Below are 24,657 nucleotides of genomic sequence, written 5' to 3'. Positions count from 1 at the left end.
TCCCTCTTTGCCTTTATCGTTTGTATCTGGTGGTTTCTCATCAGACTTTTCCAAAACTGTTGGATCAGTAACACTATTCAGTCTAGTTTAGCTGTAACGAAAGCACCGTACAATTACCTGCACTAACAACATTGCAATATGGCCTATCAACATTTAGCAGGTAATTCCATGAAGATACAGATGAGCACATGTAAGGGGAAAAAAACAAAGAAAAATCAATAATTAAAAAAAAAAAAATCAACAAGTAGCTAATCCCTAGGATTAATCTGAGAGTATAAAGTGGCAGATAAAAGAAGGAAATGCATGTAATTGCCCCACCTACTTAGAAATCTGATTTATTTAGCAGGGATGCATCAGGGGAAATTTCTAACTGACAGTGTGCGTTACAGCCAGAACTCCACTTCCTTTTGCATTACTGAAGCAGTGAAATCACGTTCCGGCATAACGAGCTATGGTACAGGTAATACTGTCTCAGACTTGTGAGAGCCCAGTTCTTAACGACGTCAGTCCTTGCCTGACATCTCTATTCAAAACCGGTCAGAATCAGCACAAAGAACCGTGACCTAAAAGCCACGGCACGCTTGCGGCATACGTGACGCAGTATCAGGATGCGGATGCATCTTGCACATAGGCCAATTCATCAAATGCTTTGAGTACTCTGGTTCTAAAGCCTCTTCTTACAGCCATGTGTGAACAGAAGTGAAGTAAAAGAACAGAATGGATGAGAATTCTTTCTTTTACAAAACACTGCAGAGAATCAAATTGAATGAAAATAGAAACTCTTTGCATGAGAGGACTGGACTATAACTCAGGGGACTGCTTCATTTGTTTCTGCACAGATCTTCCATGCAACCCTGGCTCTCACATTCTCTTTACTGCAGCTATTCAACGGCATAATACAAACACTGATCCCTTTACCAGCCGTGCTTCTTAACAGCAGAAACCCTTAAAAGCAGTCACTTACAACTCTTCCCTTAGTGCCCAAAGGGCACTGTGAAACAAACAAACCCAACCTCATATCATGGGTGCCAAAATGAAAATAAGCATCCTAAGTCTTTGCCAGCCCTGGAAGAAATAGGGAAATACCTGCAAGAATGCAAGGATAGCTGGTTCCTGGCAAGTCATTTAGAAGACTAACTCATATTTGATGCAATACTGTATTAATCATTCTTGCTACTCAGTAGCAGAAAAAATGGCACATTTACAGCACATATAGTATCTCTTACAAATTGCCATTGAATCTTAAGACTCTCAAATGAAATAAGTTACCAAGCAACATAAGTGACACCTTGATAAAGCATTGCTGAAGCACAAATGCAAAGCTGAAAAGTTTTTTCTTCTCTAATTACCTATTTAACAATTGTAAATACACTGTATATTGTGTCTACCTGTCACTTAAATGCTATCAAAATAAATCATTCTCATGGTAAGTAATCAAGGAGTTTGTGACTCAGATAAATACTACTTTTATGTACCTGCATACGAAAACAGACCTGTTCACAGCTACCTTCAGGACTGACTACATGTAGCAAACCCATAAAGAAAAGCCTCCTGAAAAGGCTCTTACAATGGACAAATCCATGAAATTCTTAAAAAAGCTAGATTAATTAACAAGTGCTGCTACACATGAGCCCCATACCACCAATGGGGTCCTTCTCTCTCCCTAAAGTCAACGAGGTAATTTTTAATTTTAAAGTGACTAGGCAATTTAGGAACCAAAGTAACAACTAAAGGAAGACTACTTAGGCTCTTGTCCTAGGTTCCTACTGGTGTATCAGTGCCCATTTCCCACCTATCTCAGTGGCACATAGTTACCTAAATATTTACCTAAAACTGGCCCCATATACTCCTGAAAGTATGTGTCCCCTTGAAATTTCCAGATAATGATCTCCTGACTTTAAGGAGCAAAATAACCCAGTGACAATGACCAACAAGTCACTCATAGATGTTGATTACAGGAAACACGCAAAACCTAAGTTGTGGTTGTATAATCTATCTCATAGTTGTTGAGCTGAGTCCAACATTGACTTCCCACTGAAGTCAATGCATTTTTATTGCCTGGCCTGTCAGAGAAGAAGTTTTGTCCTGAAAGAGATCATTGCAATTAAGGTCCCAGCACTAAAATACTACTTACATGTAAATGTAAATCTTTTAACTATGGGATGCTGTAAATTATGTTTCTGTTGAGTGTTTACATAATATCTGACAACTAATTGCTTCAGTAGTCAGATTTTCTTGTTAATTTTAAAATGACATGTAAGGCAAGCTAAACATTACCTTGATTTTCTTCCAGCTTCCCAATTGTTTCTATCTGCTCAACAAGGTCGTTGGAGTTCCACTGGCTCATGCCTATGAGGATGGCACTTTTTCCTTCCACCATCTCTTCTGCAGGAGGAAAAAGGAGAACAGAATAAATTGCAGCGATGAACAAGAGAAAAAAAGACAGGGTGAGAACTAGTAATTGAGAGAGAAATAAACGCTCACCATGGTCCCTAAGGGGAGTATGTAACACTTTAGCATGTGCAGGACTCTCCAGGAAAGCTTTTTGCTTACTGATCTGCCTTACAGCATACCTACATGCTTGTGCAGGAAAACCATGGAAAAGAGAGGACTGCCTGAATTCTTGCTGTTACCTTAAGCAGTCACTTAAAACTGAAGTTTATAATGCATCACTTTGAGTGTTTAATATCAAGTAACAGAATTAGTCAGAATTCTTCCCTCTCTCTTAAAAAAATCATGGTTTTTTTACTTGTTTTGCAAGCATTGCAGAATGAAGATCAAAGCCTCCTGAAATAATTATGCACATCTGTGGTTTTTTTCCTAACAGCTGACAAAAATATTTACAGCAGCCCTGTGAAGCAATTTAGTAGGCTGGAGGCCTAGGAACACTCTCTTTCTTATGGAACTGGATGGAGCAGAAATGCTTCAGCGTACACATGCTGAAAAAGACAAAAGCTTGCTACTGTCAGTACTGCTGTAAGCTGCTTGAAAAGCAGATCACCTTTTTGTTCCGAAAGCCTCCCACCTGATAAAGGAATACAACCACTGCACTTCCACAGACATAATTCAGTCACCACTAACCCTGCCTCCATAATCCAGTGACAACATGAACAAAAAACCCTGATTTTCTGTGGGTGATGTGTGTGAAAATGCTGTAATACTACTGCTGACCTAGTAACTCTATAATCAATATATATTATCTCATTACATCAGCGCTAGATATACTATAGAGTAACCAAAATAGTCCACAACCAGTCAGCAATCTATATGAGCTGCTCAGAACATGAACACAACACTTTCCAAGACGCAAGGGAAACCTCAGGCACCACACTGGGATATTATCAGGCAACATTCATTTCAGCCTGAAAACAGAGCTATAAATGTGCCTATAATTAAAAGCATTTTGAAGTTTACTATATATCACAATTTTAACCTGTAATCAAAAACAGTATTTTCCTACTCTAGAGTGGCCTGAAGTGAAAGTCTCTCTGTAAAAGTCAACATGAAACCATCAATGTTAGCCAGTAGAATTCAGTATCCTAAAATTCTGGCTTCAGAATATTCCGAAGGCAGAGCAGGGGCAAGAATGGACATAGACCAGTTTAAGGCTTTCCAAGCATGTTTTTTCCCCTTTTTATCGAAGTCACCTGTGCTACACAGAGCTTTAAGTTTTCATCCAGGGGCACAGAGACATAATGGGATGGCACCTAGCCCATGGCACAGAAAACCAGCTCTTTTATCAGGATCCCATCCAGGGCAGGGGGCAGGAAAAGCTGAAAGCACAAAACACAAGCCATAGATATTCTCTCTCTCTCTCTCTCTCTCAGAAAAACCCAAGCAGCAAACAGGCCTAGAAGCTGTGGGAAAACAGTTTCCTTCACTTTAACAGCGGTTTGGCAAGAAGGGTACATTAGTCCTTCCTGAATAAATTTACTAAAAGCATTTCAGCCTGGCTGTGTGCAGCCCAGAACGGGATTTCTGCCTAGGGTGAGTACACAGGAAAAAAAATAAAAGTAAAATGAATAATCACGGTTCTTTACTTGTTAAGGCAGATTCAGAGAAGGGGTCAAATTCTGCCCTGTCTTACTGCCTTTTTTGGAGAGAAGGGCTCTATTATGGGAGCAAACACAGAAGAATTTGGCCAGAGCATTCGTGGCCAAAGCGATCCACATTATCAAACAAAAAACGAAAACATGAGTTTGTTGGCAACCAGGCCGTGCAGTAGGCCTTTAAGTGATTTAAAAATTTATATTCTCTCATGTACTTCTCTCATTTACAGAGATCTTGGTACTGGGGAGGAGGAAAGCAGATCTGTATAAAGGCTTTTAAATCACTTCATGGTCATCATCGTATCTGACCTTCCCCGAAGTCCTACCTTTTAGGAAAAAAAAAAAACACTAATAAAGGTCATTTGTCAGGTTTATCAAAGAATGTATTTGGGAGGGAATGGTGTAGCCTGAAAACACCAATTCTTTTTTATCAATCCCAGTTCACACTTGGTCCTAGGACTGTTCAAGAGCAACAAAACAGTTTCTTCCAGTTCAGAAGGAGCAGATACAGCCTGGATGAAGACCTGTCAGGGACTACACTGCCCTCCCACCCCAGGGAAACCTGAGGCAGGACTCTTACAGCACTGTGTCCTTCCTGATTGCTGGGAAACACCAATTCGGTGGCTGCTAAACCAGACTTCAATGACCAAGACTATCAACAGGAAAAGACCAGAGAAAAACCCGTGATACATAACACACTCAGCACGCTTTGCCAGCACGTGCAGGAGAGAAACACTTGCCCACAGCCTCGGTGGTCTCTGTCTTCTGCCTCTGCTCCCAACCTCCACAGCAGCTATGACAAGGGCGATGCTCGAAGGGCAAGCAGAGACTTCACTGCATTTCCTCTTCCTTTTTTGTTAAACCAGTTTTCATATTGGCATGAAAAATTTCAAAGCAGAAATACTTCTACCTCCAGCACATTCACCAGAGGCATAAACCATTAAGGTGCCTTTGGTTAAAGAAATGAGTCTCAGGCAATCTGTTCAGTCAAACCAACGCTACAGAAGAGGGCATCACAGCAAATATTAAACGGGTTACAGAGAAGTTTTGGGGACAAGACAGAGCTAAAAGTCACTCAGCAAGAGAAATTAAACAAAAAAAATGCATGCACAAGAAAAGAATTCTGCAAGAAGAATAAAAATCAAAACCTTGGGGTTTACTCAAGCTACAGTGATTAATATGTACTGTAAGCGAGATGGATTTTAACTGCATCAAGTTAGAAAGCCAGCTAACGTGGATCACTGCTGCTGCTCTGGAGGCAAAGAACATTTCTGTAGGTGAAAACCAGTAGGACAGCTTGAGTACATCCACAACTGCCAACAGGTTGCTATACTTGGAGAAGAACATGTACCTGCAATTTTTTGTTCAAGTATAATTTGTCTTCAAGCAGAGAAAGGCAGATATTTTTTTTCACACTCAGGATATAAATACATAGTACCACCTATGCCTAACTCGCCAATACATTTTTTTTTGCCTCTTGTGATTACCGATGATTTTTATCTTCCATTTAAATGTTTCGAGGAGATGATGGGAAAAAACCCACAAACTTTCAAAGTTAAATAGAATGAATGTTAATATGACTAACACTGTTTACACAGACGAGATTCTTCTCTGCTTACTGTAAACAAAGATGAGTGTTGAAGAGCTCAATACAGCATAGATGGTTTGGGTAAAAGATGCTTTCAGGCAGCAGGAACAAATACAAGTACTGCTGAAAGGCCTTCACATCTACCCCAGGTAGTCTTCATGTCACACAGTTCTCTCTGAAATCAAGAGTAGCCCTCTAATTTGAGTACAGGCTGGACCCTTGCCCCTGGACCATTCCACTTGAAAACTCTCCTAACAGGCCAAGGGCTTCTGAGCATACAAATTCAGGCCTGATTTTTTGTTCCCATTTAACCCTTTAGCATGCCACAGCGTTTCTTGTCTGAGAAGAATGCAACTACACGTGCCTAAGCAAAAGATTTCCCCTCCCCTCCTCCTGTGTTTGCTTATCCCCACCCTCCACTGCTGAGGCAACGGCAGCAGGATAGGCTCCGAGTCTGAAGGACTCAGAGGGTGCTGGCAGATCTAAAGGCAGCTGACTTACTCAAAAGACCTGGACCGTCCCTGTGGCTGTCACAGAACATCAGGTCCTGCCTGATCCTGGGAAAGTCACTCAGTTCTTCCTTGCCAGCCAACACAGTATGACCCTGCATCTTTCCTTCCACCCCTTGCCTGGGGTGAAAAGCTTCTTACCTTGTTCACACGTGGGTAAAGTTCACATTGGTAGCACAGAGAAAATATGTTTAGTGACCATCATTTATGCGAGGAAAATCTGCTAGCACCAAGGCAAAAAAATCTAATAAGCCTGCATAAGCTGCACCCTGCTATGAACTGAGAACTCTTTGCCTAACTTACTGCATGCAACATGGAAAGCAAGAAACAAAGGCAAGTTGGGCAAAACAAAACAGTAAAATATTACTTCTCCCTTTCTCTATGGATTTCACTAAATTAAGTAGATAACCCAGGCAGATGAATCAACAGTCAAAACATGTACAGCTGCTCCATCGCAAACACAGGTGCTCGATTCCCTGTTTACAAGGCTGTCAGCCAGAAATTTCTTTGTTTGAGAACTGGGGTTTGACCCCGGCTGTTTTTCGGAATGCAAAAGCAGCTCACTGATGTTATGTTTTAATTGTGCCCACTGCCTCCTACTTCAGGCAGTCTCTGAAGTGCAAATTACACATGGGTAGATGGAGAGACTGGGATAGCTTCCAAATCCTCCCATAAAGGAACATCGTACTTAACTCCAGCTGCACCATGCAGAACGTCCTTTCAGCTGCAAGAGTGTCAAGCACTGATGAAGCACTTTGTGTAAATAACAGAGAATGGGTGAGAAAGACAGGTAAGAGACGTTACAGGATGTGTAATGCTGGAGACAGAATAAAGATATCAAGCCACTTCATTTCCAGATGAAAGCCACGGTGCCTCTCCTGGACAGGTTCTCTTCAATCCAGCGCAAACTCCTGCAGTTCCTCTGGTGCTACGTTTAACCCAAGGATGATGCCAATTACTTTAGCCCACACATATGCTTTCCTCCACCAAAGATACAAGCTCCGTCATCACCCAGAGAGCTTCTGAGCATAGAAACACCTTCCGTCTCTTTCGCTAGTATCTATGCTTTTGTGCACATTTGTTTTCCTGACATTTAAACACTTCATTATTCCTGAACGACTGTTTGGGAGAAAGCGGAGATGACACTAAATTAGGAGGAGCTGTGGACTCCCTCGAGGGTAGAGAGGCCTTACAGGGAGCCAACTGGACAGACTAGAAAGCTGGGCAATCACCAACCATATGAAAGTTAACAAGAGCAAGTGCCGGATTCTCCACCTGGGACAAGGTAATCCTGGTTATAGATACGAACTGGAGGATGAGAGGCTGGAGAGCAGTGCCACAGAAAGGGATCTGGGGATTTGGGGTGATGGCAAGTTGAATAGAAGTCAACAGTGTGCCCTAGCAGCCAAGAGGGCCAACCGTGTCCTGGGGTGCATCAAGCACAGCATCATGAGCCCGTCGAGGGAGGTGACTGTCCTACTGTACTCTGCACTGGTGCGGCCCCACCTCGAGTACCGTGTGCAGTTTTGGGCGCCTTGATATAAGGATATCAAACTATGAGTGTGCCCAGAGGAGGGCGACCAAGACGGTGAAAGGTCTCGAGGGCAAGACTTACAAAGAGTGCCTGGGATCCCTTGGCTTGTTCAGCTCAGAGAAGACAAGGCTGAGGGGGGACCTCATTGCAGAGGGGTGCCCCCATCACAGTCTACATCTTCCTCATGGGGGCCAGTGGACAGAGAGGTGCTGATCTCCTCTCTCTGGTGACCAGCGACAGGACACGAGGAACTGGGATGAAGCTGTGTCAGCAGAAGTTCAGATTGGACATTAGGAAAAGGTTCTTCACTAAGAGTGTGGTCAGTCACTGGAACAGGATTCCCAGGGAAGCGGTCACAGCACCAAGCCTGTCAGAGTTCAAGAAGCATCTGGATGACGCTCTTAGTCATATGGTTTAGTTTTAGGTAGTCCTGTGAGGAGTAGGGAGTTGGACTCAATGATCCTTAGGGACCCTTCCAACTTGAGATATTCTATGATCCTATGAAAGAGCACATGCACAAAAACGACAGAACACCAAACCCTCCTTTCCCTTCTTTATCTCTCATAGATGCCCTATTGTTACTTCCCCCTGCCTGCGCCACCCCCCCCACTCCCCCACCCCCCTTTTCTTTTATTTGTTAATTGGTGATGCTAATCAGATCAACAGAACAGCCTGGTCACTGTTGCATGGTTTATAGGCAGCAGCACCAGAAAACAAGAAACTTCAAAAGTAAGTGCGAGAAGCCAATGGTGACATAATCTATACCAGAGGTTTTCTACCTATGCCCTCCTACTGATATAGAGGCCAGCAAACATAAGAGTTTTTGTTCCCACTAGTAAGTTATGGAATATAAATGCAGTACTGTCCTCCTTCAGGTAATCCAGTTAACAGGTCCTTGTGAACACCATCTTTTCCTTCAAACGATTTGGAGATTTTGAAGCTTGCTGCCAGACTGGAAGGCAGGTTGATAAAATCAATTCAGTAATACTCACTTCTGCCTCATGAGGACTCTCTCTTAGAATGGGCAGCTCACTCCCACCTTCCATCTCATCTTTCTAAGACCCAGTACTGAAAATTATACACCATTTCTGCTTTTTTTCAGAAGCACACAAATCAGCAAAGGGCTTCTGTCAGACCTCTCTTCTTCCAACTTAAAAAATCTATTATTGGACCAAGCACAGATATCAACTTATGAACAAAGTAATGGCATCCTTCTTGCATTCTTTTCAAAATTGGTTTATACTCTTCCTTCAAGGCTCATTAATAAGAGATGCAGGGTTCTAATAGCTGGGGTCTGATGATACAGACACATAATTAACTGGTTAGGCTAGAACTTCACCTTGGTGCTGTACAAACACATCAAAGCCAACCTCGGAGACCTGATCCCCAAGAATGTAGAAAGCTTTCCCGTATTGGTGAATTTATTCATTGTTTACCAGTTCCCTCAGTGCAAGGAGACTTCCATAGACAGAGATGGATTTCAAGGGCATGGATTTTCATGAGACATGACACAAATACCTTGAGATTTTGGTTTTGCCTCCAAAACGCAAGACCACTAGCTGCCATTCTTACAGTTAAAAAAGCAAATAAAATATGTCTCTATACACATACGCCACACACAGCCTCTCCCCCAAAAATCTCAATTACACATCCCCATTAGCTTTGTACCCATGACAATTTACAGCACTCATAATCTGATGTTAAATTCCCATAATAATGAAGCATCCATGGGGGGCAGGGGGAATCTAAGTGCAAGGATCATCAGAGTACCAGCTGCAGTGTCTGTGTGCCTACCCACTGATAATAAAGATTACAAGGGACAAATCAGCTTATAACATCCATACTTCTTTCCTCCCTCTGTGCAGACAGCTGGAACATCCCTGTGCTAAAAGCCTCTTTCAGATAAGATAGATGTTTGGTTCAGAACAAAGAGAAAATAATCAGTGTTCAGCAATGTCTTTTCCGAAACACGCACTCATGTGCGTGTACACACAGAGAGCTCAGAGCTCTTCGCTCAGAGCCCTCAAATCCCTCTTCAAACAGAGATGGATTGCTAAATCCCAGCACAGAAGTGCAGATCTGAGCTGATTTCAGGCTGGGCATGAGCTGGCATGGTGACATCAGACAACATATAGTCAGGCTTTTGCCTCAATCTACCTACAATTTTTTTTTAAATTCTCTCATTTATTTACCTTTCTGGGTCACTTACGTCTTTACTCTTCTGTGGATTGCTTCTTGATTCTCAGATATAGAACCCTCAACACCAGCCAAGTAGTTATTACTGCAAGCCTTGCTGCACAGGAACAGGGAAAAAAAACTGGTATTTGATGCATCTCTCATGTCTCAGACTTCAAAAAGGCTCCAAACTGAATACAGACCTTATTAATACAGGCAACAAATGAGGGAATTCTGTTCCCTGGAATGTACTGAAGAGTGTTTTGTTTAAAAAAAACCAAAACAAAACAAAACAACAAACCCCCCCCAAAAGCAACAACTAACAAATCTACCATAGGACATCCTTTCAAATTAACATCTGCATCTCTTCTTCTGCACAATGGCTGCAGCACACTCGTACAGCCAGGGACTCATTTCTAGCTCTGGTAAACCAAAAGGATGCACGCATGTTTCTGGAAGAACATGAAGTCCACAGCCAATTTCACAGACTCTAGAGATGGAAGGATCCATTGAATCATTTCACCAGACCTCCTGAATAAACCACATCCAACAGTTTCATCCCGTTATACCTGATCAACCAAACACAAATCTGAAAAACATTATTCCAATCTCAACCTCCATTTAGAACTGCCTGGTTTCCATGCAGAGTTGTGGCGTTCTAGGCAAGGCTAAGATTTTGTGCCAAGTTTTCAAATGCAATTTACTTTGAACACTTTTCTTCCCCTGTTTGACTGAGGCTGTTGCCTACTGGGGGGTGGGAGAGGAGGGTGATAAAAGAAAATCTAACTCTCATGTAAACAGCTTTTCTTTCAAGTTTAAAGTTATCATAAATTTTATAGCTACAGCAGGCAAGTGGCTCACCATCAGATAAAGTCACTATCATTGTCAGGGCAACTGGCAGATAAACTGAAGTTAAGGGATCCTGGATCCAAACTTGTGCTTTGAATAATACACAGCAATAATCTGATTAATATTAATTATGCCTCTGCAACACCAGCTTGTTTAGGAAAATACTATTGCAAATTCAGCCTCACAGAAATAAATCAGTGAGTTGCAAGTGAAGTTGCTTCAGAGCTTCCAAACCATTCCGAGCACAGAGCTGATCCCCCCACAAAGGCTGTTTCATTTGCACTGCCTGCCTCCTACCCTCTGCATTTTTAAAGCAACTAAAAAGCTCCTGATGTAACAACTCTTTCATGCTGAATTTCAACTCAAGCTCATGCCAGCATGAAAGCACAAGAGTTGGTCACCAACCATTCCTGCAACAATTCCACCCACAAAGAAAATTAAAACATGCTGAAATATGAAGTTCACTGCAAGACAGCAGCCATTTAACGCCAAATACTGCCTTAAATACACTAACTGCCATCTCCAGACATCAAATCAGCACAAAGCAATGAGACTGAAGCCAATGCAGTCCTATAAAAGAAAATGAATTTGCTCAGAAACAGGCCTTACTCAAGAACAGAATGCTGGGAAGGGAGGGAATTTTCTCTCTGTACTATAAATATCAACAGAGGGAGAAACCCAGCAACAATCTTAGCCATGCAAATATTTCCATACTTAGACATCAGCAGAATGTCTTCTGAATGTGCAGTTAATGAAGCAACCAAACTGAAAATAAAAAGCACATCCAAACCCAAGACAAGTTTCCCATGGGACAAATTGAGTTTTCCACTTTGGATTAGGTCTACTTTAAACTAGAAGTCTCAACAAATATTTGGGGGGGAGGGAAATCCCTCTCCTTTTCATAGAATCATAAAATTGTTTGGGTTGTAAGACACCTTTAAAGATCATCTAATCCAACCCCTCCTGCCATGGGCAGGGGCATCTTTCACTAGATCAGGTTGCTCAAAGCCACAGGGATTGCTCTGTATGTAATGAATCCAGTTTGCTACAAAAGCCAAAGGACATTCAACAAGTTTATTCCACCACCATTCACTCCGGCCTTCCAGGCAACATGAGGACATAAGGTCAGCTCAGTCTGACATCAATAGCCTACACTGTGGAAGATCCTACAGTTTGATTTCACAGTATTAGCAGAATTAATCCTCCCTTGCTAGTTATTCTCTTCAGAAAAGCAAATGAAACGCATGAGAAAAGCATTAGGTTTGGCTCCTGCAAACAAAAGCAAAACTAGAGCCCCCAGTCTCCCACTGTAGGTGGGAGGTTACGTGTGCACACAACCTACAAACTTTAGAATCATAGAATCATGTAACAGTTTGGGTTGGAAGGAACCTTAAGGATCATCTAGTTCTAATCCCCCTGCCATGGGCAGGGACACCTTCTGCTAGACCAACTTGCTCAGTGCCCCACACAACCTGGCCTTGAACACTTCCAGGGATGGAGCACCCACAATTTCTCTGGGCAACCTGTTCCAGTGCCTCACCACCCTCAGAGTGAAGAATTTCTTCCTTCTATCTGATATCAATCTACCCCCTTTCAGTTTAAAGCCATTACCCCTTCTCCTATCACTACATGCCTTTTTAGAAGTCCCTCTCCAGCTTTCTTGTAGGCCCCCTCCTTCACGTACTGGAAGGCTGCTGTAAGGTCTCCCCAGAGCCTTCTCTTCTCTGTGCTGAACAACCCTAGCTCTTTCAGCCTGTCTTCATACGAGAGGTGCTCCAGCCCGCTCACCATCTTCATGGCCATCGAAGCCGAGACCGAGTAGAGGGCATCTTTCACTAGATCAGGTTGCTCAAAGCCACAGGGATTGCTCTGTATGTAATGAATCCAGTTTGCTACAAAAGCCAAAGGACATTCAACAAGTTTATTCCACCACCATTCACTCCGGCCTTCCAGGCAACATGAGGACATAAGGTCAGCTCAGTCTGACATCAATAGCCTACACTGTGGAAGATCCTACAGTTTGATTTCACAGTATTAGCAGAATTAATCCTCCCTTGCTAGTTATTCTCTTCAGAAAAGCAAATGAAACGCATGAGAAAAGCATTAGGTTTGGCTCCTGCAAACAAAAGCAAAACTAGAGCCCCCAGTCTCCCACTGTAGGTGGGAGGTTACGTGTGCACACAACCTACAAACTTTAGAATCATAGAATCATGTAACAGTTTGGGTTGGAAGGAACCTTAAGGATCATCTAGTTCTAATCCCCCTGCCATGGGCAGGGACACCTTCTGCTAGACCAACTTGCTCAGTGCCCCACACAACCTGGCCTTGAACACTTCCAGGGATGGAGCACCCACAATTTCTCTGGGCAACCTGTTCCAGTGCCTCACCACCCTCAGAGTGAAGAATTTCTTCCTTCTATCTGATATCAATCTACCCCCTTTCAGTTTAAAGCCATTACCCCTTCTCCTATCACTACATGCCTTTTTAGAAGTCCCTCTCCAGCTTTCTTGTAGGCCCCCTCCTTCACGTACTGGAAGGCTGCTGTAAGGTCTCCCCAGAGCCTTCTCTTCTCTGTGCTGAACAACCCTAGCTCTTTCAGCCTGTCTTCATACGAGAGGTGCTCCAGCCCGCTCACCATCTTCATGGCCATCGAAGCCGAGACCGAGTAGAGGGCCCCACCTGGAGTACTGCGTTCAGCTCTGGGGCCCCCAATGTAAGAAGGACATGGACCTTCAGAATAAAACTTGGCATATTAAAGAGCATGTCAAGATTCAGGATCTCATCAGACGTTATAAGGGGGCATTGCATTTTAGATTCACCTGATTAAATGCACAAGCATTCAGATATTGCTTCTTGAACAAGCAGAAGTCCCAGTCACTTCAGTGAAAGTTTTGCCAGAGTGGAAAACCTAGGCAATTGGTTTTAAAAGGTGGCCATTGGTAACGCAGACACTCATGGCCTTCACCAGGAACTGCAAACAAGAGCACTCCAACCGTCACATCAAGAACTACCTGACCTGTAAACAAACTGGGTCGAAGGGACCACATGAAGCTCTGTAATGTTGTAGTCATGCTGCTTCTGATGCCAGATCCAGTTCATGGCAGCTCGTTCATCCACCCTAGCACTTCACCCATCTCCCATAATTTAGGCTCATTCAGAAATCCTTCAGAGATCTGACGGGTTCTTTCAGATCTCAGTCTGATGAGGACATGTCAGTTCATCCCCAAATTAGCTTAGTTACTTGCTGCAAAATTGGGGAAAGAATGGGGAGGGGAGGAAAAAACCATGTACTGACCTCGTGCATCGAAGAATTCATCATCGGAGCTCTCCACGGAGTCTTTGAGGACATTCTGCATGTGCCACTGAGCACCACTGAATCGGCGCGGGCCAGCTGGAAATACAGAGAGACACAGGTTAAATGAAGGGAATGCTCACCTCTGCTCCAGGCTTAAAGAAAAAAAACCACATTAATAAGCAGTTTATGTAGATGGCTCAGGAAGATCATTTTGGTCAACACACACGCTTTAATCTCAACAGTCAGCCAGAGCTTCAGGATGGCACAAAAATTACACCTCTTGCTTCCACCTAACAGAAGTGATTAAAACAAGTTCTTGTTAAGGATAAGTCTATGTCACTTCCAGCTAATGCAGCAACTTGAAAGATAAAGTCTTCGCTGTTGCATTCGCCAGGCTGCTCAATCCAACACTCAAACTGTACATTGTTTCTGAGACATGAAGCAGCATTTCCCCAGGACATGGCAGTGGCTCCCATTTAAACTCAATTTCACTTCTAAAAGAAGTGCCATCCTATTTGGCTCAAAGATTTACAGACAAACTACTGAATTCTCGCTCACTGAGCTGTTTTTGTCATACAGCTCTGTTTTGCTGGAGCCTGGGGCTCTCATTTGAAGTTTGCCATTTGACAACAGGAAGGCAAAACCACATTAAGAACAGGTACAGTAACAGACATAGTCGTAAGAGCTTAGATGGTTCCAATGGATTATCACGCTCAAACTAATTTGTAGTTAGTAAACCAGACCTGCCTAACTATACCAGTTCTTCTTACACCTACAGCAACCCAACTCTAGAAAGTAGTAAAGAAATATATTGCCTTATATTAACAATAAAGTCTCCCGCAAATCAGTGGGGAACCAGAGATCAAATCTACCATATCCATAAAAACACTACAGCTGTTGTAGAAGGGACCTTCATTACCAACCAGAATAGTGTCCTTGGTTTTATTCATTTCTCCAAATGATGACATCAGACCTGAAATCTAATATCCTGAAGCCCTGTCCACAAAAGCATTCTCCTTCTCCCACTGTTAAAAGAGCAACTCAAGCTGGGGAAGCATCCTTCTACATTATGCTGGGGGAAACATGCCAATTCGGTCACAGCCTTTTGTTCTACTTTTACTCCACCTATAGCTGAACTAATCAGAAATATAAATAAAAGGTGGTAGGAAGAAGCAGATTTTAGTTGGCCAAGAAGAGAGGAAAAAAACCCAATCAGTTAATAGCATTTTAATAGCTTAAAAAACCCAAAACAAACCCAAAGGTATTCAAAATAATTGGTTAAGTAGTCAGTGTTTATTACAGGCGTACAGTGTGTATTGGAAATGTGTCCAGTGATATTTGGCAGCTACCAGAGACTGCATACAGATCATTACATTTACTGTTAGATTTCTGAAACCTTTTACTAATGATAGGGAACAGCAAACAACTACCCTTACCAAACACCATCTTGCTGTACCTACATTCAAATATAAATATATATATTTATGTCTATCTCCTAAAACTTATCACTATAGTCATCAAAATAGTGGTAGAAAGAACACTATTCTGAACTTCTAATGAAGAAAAGTCTGCAGTTGGTCAATGTTTGGAAGAACAGGAATCCCAAAATTTCAAAGCACGAGAATGGGAAGCACCACAAAAAAGCCAAACAGACAGATGGGAAAGGGAGAATTTGCAAGATTCAGTCTTTGGATAAGAGCCCATGTGCTACAGAAGAGCAGAAGGAGGGAATAATTTGCCTCACCTTTGGAGATGCTAGATCTGAAAAGCAAAATATAATACTGTTAGTCTTAGTAGAAAATTCAGTAAACTACTCCTTTTTAGCCTTATGTCAAATATGAGATTCCTGATCACAGGCCTTAAGATCTATGAGCAGCCAGAAAGAAGGCAGTAAACCAGAAATTTATGAAGAACCTACAAATGAGAGGCAGGTCCACAGAACATGAGAGAGACAGAGAGAATGACGAGAAGGCAAAGGGCTGCCTTGAGCATCTCAAATGTGTTCAGAATTTTCCTCTGCAAGAAAACAGCTCCTCACTCAGCTACTCTGGTCAATCAAGTATCTGTAACTGAAGCTGAATTTCTGTGCTATGGATGTTTATTAAACCACAGGAACATCCAAACTAAGACAGTCAGACTTCATTGGTAACACACACTTAATACGTTTTGGGGTCCTGTAGATGCAGACACTCCCATACAGAACACAAATTTCACGCTGAAAAAATTCTGCTCCACTTTTCCAGACCAGATATCTGTACTGATGATAGTTCTTCCAAGGCTAAAAACTGAGGAGTCCAATTTTCCTGTATTTTGAGCATTCAGTGATTCCACAAGAAGCCAGAGGGCTACATTTGCAGAAACAAACAAACAAAAATGCCACAACCAGAAGATACACTCTTATGGCAGCAGATAATTTGTTTTGAAGAGACATTTAGGGGGCCTGACTTTCAGAATTTAGTTTCTCCGCACTTTTTAAAGCCATATAACTGCATGTGTCATACCACAAAGGCAGGTATCCAAAGCCAGCAAACACTGGGAAAAAGAACAAACAAGTATTGGGCATTTTGGATAATTATTTTGTCTCATCATGATTTTAAAGATCCTCCAATTTCTGTTAATGTCAGTCAGCTGTATTTCCCATGGATTGGTGAAATCCCACTCAAGTGTGGTCTTTGGCTTCCATAATTCTCCAGCAAAAACTTAAGATTTAAGACCAGATGCTTCTAAACCTGCTGTAACCCGTATGTCTTTTGAGGTATCACCTGAATTGTCTTCCAGCAAAAAGAGGTAAAACCAAAACAAGTAGGTTTACAGAATCACAGAATGGTTGAGGTGAGAAGGGACTCGTGCGGTTCATCTGGTTGAGAAGAAGCTGGCTCCATCTTCTTTACACCCTCCCTGCAGGTACTTGTTTAGCTGGTGAGAGCAATACCATAGAAGAAACATTAATGAGTACTGCTGTCACCTCACCTCTCCGTTTCCCAGACTACCTTCCCAGTCCACTACACTCAAGACCAATACACTTCAAACTTCTACAGACTACTGTTAAATAAAGGTGTCACGGCTGATACCCATGACTACATTCCCTAGCTGCTGCAAAGAGTGTTGATCCCAGCAAAGCAAAGAACATTCTTCCCCCTCAATGATGCAGACCTTCCAAGGCCAGCCCACTAACAGTAATTACAAGAATACAGCTGATTGCATTTAAATCCCCACAGGGTGCAGGAAACTGCTACTGAAGCCATGTCTGACAGTCTCATTAGAGAGAGAACACTAAACAAAAGCTTTAAAAGTATGTTTCTTCTAATTGAAGCAGTGGTACTAATAAGTGCTCATTTCACGTTTTCACCTTTTTTTTTACCTCTGTTCTTATTCCTGTTTAAGTAAACCTCAAAAACAATATACACTGTTTTTAAAGGCTGCAATTTTTTAAACCATCACACCAATATGGAAGAGTTAGTTCAAGCTTTTTATTTAACACAGTAATGTGCATATTTAAATTGTTTGTTAAAAAATACCACTTCAAAAGCCCTACACAATACACCATCAGGCATTAGGATCACACTTGGCCCTGTATTTTTTTTTCTGTCAAGCATCCACTTGAAAAACTCTCCAATTATGCCTCCACCTGATACAGTAAGTATGATTCATTGAAGACTCATTCTTCATTATGATTATTCATTTACTATGATTCATTGATACAGTAGAGCAACCTTCAAGACTTCATAGCAGCCACTACTTTTCCTCAACTCCCAGTTCCCTTAAAAATAAAGATAAATTTGTACTCATTTTAAGAGAAAAAGATTCTCACCCTGAGGTGTTTCCAGACCAAAACAAGAAACAATAAAGCCAAGATAAAGAACCGTGTACACAGAGGATTTTGCAAGCATGCAGATAAGAAGCCTTGTGTCGTGAAGGAAGCATCCTAGAGAGAGAGTTCTTAATGTGTGCCTCAAGCTTACATTGCTTAATTGCATAAAAGGCACAAAACGGCACGGAACTTGATTGGAAAGGGAGCAACCCACAAACCTGTAATGGCAATGGTGATGGAGGAAGCATAAGCCGGACAAGACATGATATTGGGGAAAAAAGGCATTGGAGATGAAGGAGAGTGAGGACACATACAGACCTGTGTATGAAAAGCTCTGCATGCTTTGGCTAGGTCAGACAACGTAGCCCAGTAGCAACGCAGTGGGCAGATCTGAGATTTACAACACAGGACTCTGCCCAAGCAAGCAGACTGTGATCCTCAAGCACCCTTCATTTAAGAACCTCCCAGTTAAATCTTTCCTCATCGCCTTGGGTCAGATCTTTAGCTCACATGCTAGCAACCCCAAGGAATCAACATGTCTATGTTAATTTGTCCATTTGAATACGAAAAAGGTGTGTTGCATAAAGTTTAAAACCCCTCTTTTTTTCATTCTAGGAAAACCATATACCTGCATGTGACAGAAGATGTTTTAAAGATAATCATGAAAAATAGTCTCCTATTGCAGTGGCCCCTGCAGATTTTCACACTGCAATCTAATTTGGCTTTCAGTGTTTACTACCAACAAAGAACACTCTAAGAGTTCCGAGACAGATTATAATCACGGAATGGTTTGGGTTGGAAGGGACCTTGAAGATCATGTGGTTCCAACCCCACTGGCATTGGCAGGGACACCTTCCACTAGACCAGGTTGCTCAAAGCCCCATCCCACCTGGTCTAGATGATTCTAAAGCTCTAACAAGTTTTATAGAAGTTTTATCTTTTTTAAATCAAAATGTTGAAATAGGACACATCTTAACTGCTTTGAGTTTAGAGGACTTTGATTTGAAAGTATTGAAAAGTTGACCTTCCTATCCAAGATTCTAATTTAATCTTACCAGTTAATAGGAGTTTTACATCCCAACAAGAAAAGGAAGCTTTAGCAGGTCTATTTTATGGACAGGCACTCCCAGGCACAAATGACGCAGATGGATCCAAGTCTCATTTTTGTCACTGAACTCCCTATACAGTTGCCTGACGATGAAAGGCTAAGGGAACAGGACTTGTTCAACCTGGAAACGAGAAGGCTCCAGGGGGAACGATAGCAGGCTGTCAGTGCCCATGAAGAAACTGTCGAGGAGGCAGAGCAAGACTCTTCACAGTGGTGCAGGATGGGAGAACAGGAGACACTGGGTGTAAGTAGAAATGAGTTTCATGCTGGGTTTTTCCTTAAACATTTTCCCCAGAAGAAAAGCCATTCTTTGGAAGCTGCTGCCCAGAGTAGCGTAATCTTCACCCTTTGAAATTTTCAAGGCCCAGCTGGATAGAGCCCTGAACAACCTGATCCGCTCCCATAACTGATCCTGCTTTAAGCTGGAGGTTGGACTAGAAACCTCCTCAGGTCCCTTCTGATCTGAATTGCCCTATAATCCTAAATCAGAAGGAAAACAAATTTTAAAAAAGTATGTGATCTGCTGGGGTAACAAGGTAATGGAAACACCTGTGGATGCACTGAAGAATAACTAATGGCAAAGATCACATTCATTCACAGAGTACGAGCAGGATAAAGAAGTTAAAACGCAAAAGCGAGGAAGGTGCAAGAGGGATACACTGTACACTGGACATGGGGGACAGCATGCCCCAACAGAACAGCCCCCTGTAGATCACACAGTTGATGTCTTACATACAAAGCGCCTAAGAGTTATTCTATTCAACATCCAGTCTTCGGTCTCCAGCCAAACAAACTACTACTTTAGCTAATAATGTCAGTGCATAATAAGCATTCAACATTATTTAAAATCTGTTAACATTTTAAAGAGCAGCGACATCAGTTTGAAAAGGACACACTCTATTGTTTGGGCTTCTCCCTTTACTTCTGACGTCTGGAAATTCAAAATTGGGCTGATAGCCCATGCATTGCAAATCAAGCTCTTAGAGGCTGGCGTGGTTTAACCAGTGGGATGGGGGAGAGAATCGGAAAGAAAATAAAAGGTTAGAGCTGAGGGCTGAGATAAAGACAGTTTAATAAGAGAAAATAATAATAATAGTAATAATGAGAATGATAACAGAATATACAGAATATACAAAACGAATGAGGCACAAGGCAATTGCTCACCACCCGCCGACCGATGCCCAGCCCGTCCCGAGCCGCGAGCAGTCCCCGAGCCCCGAGCAGTCTCCCCGCGACCGACCGACCGAACTAACCGCCCCCCCCCACGCATGACGTTATATGGTATGGAATAGCTCTTTGGTCAGTTTGGGTTAGCTGTGCTAGCTGTGCTGTACTCCCAGCTTGTTATGCACCTGGGCAAGCAGGAGAAGCTCAAAAAGTCCTTGAGTAGTCTGAGCACTACTTGGCAACAGCTGAAAACATCAGTGTGTTATCAACATTCTTCTGGTACTAAATCCAAAACACAGCACTATGCTAGCTACTATGAAGAAAATTAGCTCTATCCCAGCCGAAACCAGGACAGAGGCACATGCCTGAGGAGAAAGGATGGGACTTTGGAGTTGAAATGCAGCCAAATTACATGAAAGACAGAAAACACTACATCAGGATCAAACAGTTTTGAAGACCCTACAAAGACTCAGCCAAAAGCTCCACTGCTACTGTTAACAGACCCCAACATAGGTCACGGGCACCTTCTGCCCAACACCACCTTATGCCTTTCCAAGGAGGGGAAAAGATCACCACAGTTCTAATACAGCGGTGGGATTAGCCTTCACAACCAAAATCCTGACAGAAGTCTCACATGTGAACAGTAACCTAAATACACGTGGAGGCTTACACCTTGCAAATGTAGTGGGGAACAACTGCAACTCCTCCCCGTTCCAGTGCTCTGCCTTTTCCATCTATTTATTATCCATGTAAGATTGAGGCAAATACCACCAGCATTAAATGAGGCTAACAGCACCAAATCTGTCTTCTGTCATAACTTCACTGAGGTCAATAGTTATCTCAGCAGTGATCCATCTGTACGGATGAAGCCAGCATATCAAATGAGTTTAAGTGTCTGCCTCCAAGCTCAGCAGCCATAATGAAGCCATAGCCCTGTATCATCCTCCTGTAAGTAACTCTGGCCATTCATTCAGGTGTTTAGACAACGATTCAGAAATCTGGCTACAGATTTCTGAAGATGTGCACCACTTCACAGGAAAATCCCTGGGGCAAACTCAGATTAAAAAAAGTATGTAGATAGCCTCAGAGTATATACATGCAGTGAATCCATATAATTCCACTTCATGTCCACTCATCATCTTAGTGTGTAACAGGACAAGTTTGCTTTCCTGCTTATTTCCCAGACCAGCAAGAACCCACATCTCCTTAAAACTTGCATCGGGAAAAACTGATGTGGAATAACATAATCATTACCCAATACTAAACACTTATCTGAAGCACTCCAAAAACTTTAAAACCCCCCATATATCCATGGCAGGTTTATGTTCACTACATAAGGCTAGACAGATATACCATGGAAATAGAGAAAGTACAGTAAATCACAATTACATCTTAGCAAGGGTCGGGTGAAACGCGATGAGCATGCATTAACTATTTCCAGTGAGGGGAAGAGCATAAAAAGCTGCAGGGCTCCTCTACATAATCTTTTTTTTCATCTATTTACTGCCAAACAAATTTTACCATTTAGCTCACAAGAAGCCATTAAAATAGTCGATCCATCTCCTTTTTTTCCTAGCAGCAGCTTTTTGTTCTGCTTTTGTCTGTAGAGCAGACATATCTTAAACCAGACTGGTACTGAGAAAATTAGCAGAGGTGGGGAGGGAGAACATGTAAGCACATACATGCATACACACAAGCGTCTCCGCATGTAAATGCAATTGTGGTGTAGACACTTGAAAGATAGAAGTACTCTCTGCCATGGCACACAACACACTCTATCGGAGGGAACGCATAGAAGAGAATGGCAATAAGCTCCTATTGCTGCAACTGCACAGACCGCGTTTCTGAGCAGGCCTAATTTCTGCATGTTGTCAACACCTAATTTGCAGGCAGGTCTGCAACACCCTGCTCCACCACAGAGAGGGACAGTTTCAGTCATTTAGAAAAGGCCACCGGAGCCTGAAGCCCACTGTGCACAAAGCAACCAGAGCAAAAACCTGCAAGGTAAAAGCATGGCTTCCTTTTCTGGGGGGAAGCATTAAACTTCCACAACCCTGTTACAGATTTAAGGAAGCATGTATGTCACAGGGATCATTAGACTCCTGTCCAAAAAGGTCTGTCGCCCAGCAACAACCACAAAAACAATATTTGGAAGAGTAAAAACTACAGTAAAAACTTTATTCCTATGTAAAGAAAAGTCTCATGTATGATCCCAGAAGATCTTTGTAGTTGGGGATGGTGGTGGAAGGCAGGGAAGAAAAGCAGACATCCTTCCTGAAGCAAGTTAAAGGAATGAAGAATGGTTGTGCAAGAATCCAGAGGAGCAAATGCATTTCAGAACCAACGGTATGACAATTAATTGAAAAAAGGATGACAGCTCAAAGCTGAAGCTAACTGAAGAATTCACTGTTTCATTGCATCTACTTCCATTTTGCAATTGTACTTCTTTGAATATGCTACCAAAAATACACTGGGACGCTGTCCACTTCCTGGTGGCATCTGCTGGGTTTCAGACAGCTGACATAAAGGGCCTGTTCAGACACAGAACTTGCCCAGATATCCTTTCAAACCCAGTATGTTGTACAACGAGGCAGAGCAAGGAGGACACCAATATCTCTAAACAGGCTGCTAACTGCACAGCTAGTGCGTTGTCTGGAAAGTCACAGGCACAAAGAGGTGCTATGATCAATGACGCATCCCCAAATGCCATACTAAATGCTTAAATACAGCACAGAACAATTGGAGTCATGTATTCTGCCCACTGCATAAGAAACTCAGCCAGCAGCTCCCACTGACAGCCACAGATATAGTTCTCAATATCTCAAAGTACAAGACCAAAACAGTCCCATCAGTCCTTCCGTGGAATCACTTTTGTGTTCTTCTGACTGACCAGCTTAGAACCAAAATGTCATTTTTTTCCTCTGGGCAGACCACAGCCTTGTGCAAAGCCACTGCATCTCTGGCAAGCAGGGAGATGAAGCACAAAGAGGACGGAATGGGTGCACAGGGTACTTAAGTGACCCTGTTATACAACAAATCGCTGCAGCACTGAGCTCAGAGCCACCAACTTGAAAGATAAATGCAAGAGAAAGGACGAGTCTATAGGTGGCTTGAATACAGATGAAGGAGGAGAGAGAAAAGCTCGTGTTTGTCGTGGCCTCTGCTATAAATTCAGCAGGGCAAGTCACTTGCAGCAGGATTTCTTCAACAGTAGCTGGTGCTGATCCACAGCTGACCAGGGTCAGACTGTGGCTCAAGCCTGTCATCTGGTTTCCCCAAATCGAAGCAAAGGTGCTACAGCCACATGACTCTGGTCCAGTGTAACCTCATAATACAAGTTCCCATCTGTCAAAAACATTCTGGAGGTTTACCTTCGGTGCCAGACAGCGTCATGACAAATCAGGCACTCTGTGCCGGCAGTCAGACCAGAAACATAAAGCTAGCATAAGTATTGTGTCACGTGCTTCAGCTGGCTTGATGGAAATGTGATGGTGTATCCCCACCTGATCCGAACAGATGCTATACTGCAGGGTGACAACACACAAATTCATAATGTCCATGACTGGACAGCAAACACACGCTCCTGGAAACTGTTCATCTCTCTCTGCAGTCCTCAGCAATGAGACGTGGAGAAGACTTGATCACGTCTCCACTCTTTCATCTATTTTTACTGGTCTCTTTTTTTTTTTGCCCTGAAGAGCCAACAAGTCCAGTGGGTCCCCAGACTTACCAGAGTTGGATCCCAACCTCCTCTGCAACCTCTGCAATCAGAGTATACTAGAATCAGCTTTATGATAAAGAAAAAATGTACTGCAGTTTACTACCAAAGTCCTTGGTTAATTTTTTTTAAAGGTGGAATTTACCTGCGGTAAAATTTTTATTTTTAAATGAGAATAGAAATCTAGTAGAGCATTTATATTAGAGAGGAAGTTACATGCTCACATTTTTTTTCCAGCTCTTCACTCCAATCTCATGATCGCCACTGATTTGATGGATGACGTTGGGTATGTCTTCTCTTTCCCCGTCCTTTACCTGTCTCATTCACTTCAAGTTCTGACTGAAGGGTTTCCTATAGAGCTGAGTCCAGTAGCCCCAAGGCTTGCCTGGATCCTGTCAATGCTGGAGAAAAAAAATTTTAAGAAATGACCTAGTCTTGTGCAGAATGACCGCTACCCACAGCCATGCAGTTCTTGGATTCCCGTTCCTGGTTCAGCTTGGAAGAGTTGACAGGGTATATTCCAGGGAGGCCCTGATAACTCATCGAGACCACAGAAATACAGTACCCTGCTGACCTTAGAGCAGGCCTGGTGACCTGAGGACCCTTCTGTACTCTAGCAGCAAGCACAGAACAGTATGCCATAAGCACACTTGGACAATGTTAACTCCTTTGACATGCTATTCCCAAAACTGATTTCGGTTAAGCTGACCTTTGCCTTCATGATACACAAGGGAGAAAACACAGGAAAGCCCCACTAACAGATATTCTCTGTTGTGCAGGTCAAGAAAGCCAAGAAGCATGCTAAAATCCTCATAACCTTCTGGGACGAGCCAACTACACAAGCTGATCCCATT

General features: G+C 42.6%; 1 protein-coding gene across 1 annotated transcript in view; it reads right to left on the bottom strand.

The window, feature by feature from the left end:
• Positions 1-24,346, bottom strand: part of PITPNM3 (PITPNM family member 3) — a 92,553-nt gene extending 68,207 nt beyond the window's left edge. Inside the window, exons 1-3 of the mRNA XM_035897231.1 lie at positions 24,259-24,346; positions 14,000-14,095; positions 2,278-2,385 (exon numbers count right to left, since the gene is read on the bottom strand). Coding sequence (XP_035753124.1) covers positions 2,278-2,385; positions 14,000-14,095; positions 24,259-24,346 — 292 coding nt within the window. The remainder of the gene's footprint in view (positions 1-2,277; positions 2,386-13,999; positions 14,096-24,258) is intronic.
• Between the last annotated feature and the right edge of the window lie 311 nt (positions 24,347-24,657).

This window comes from Egretta garzetta, unplaced genomic scaffold (assembly GCF_000687185.1).
Source record: "Egretta garzetta isolate BGI_Z169 unplaced genomic scaffold, ASM68718v1 scaffold337, whole genome shotgun sequence".
NCBI classification, from domain to species: domain Eukaryota; kingdom Metazoa; phylum Chordata; class Aves; order Pelecaniformes; family Ardeidae; genus Egretta; species Egretta garzetta.
The sequence above is the reverse complement of the archived record's forward strand: the minus strand, read 5'-3'. Positions and strand labels throughout refer to the sequence as shown.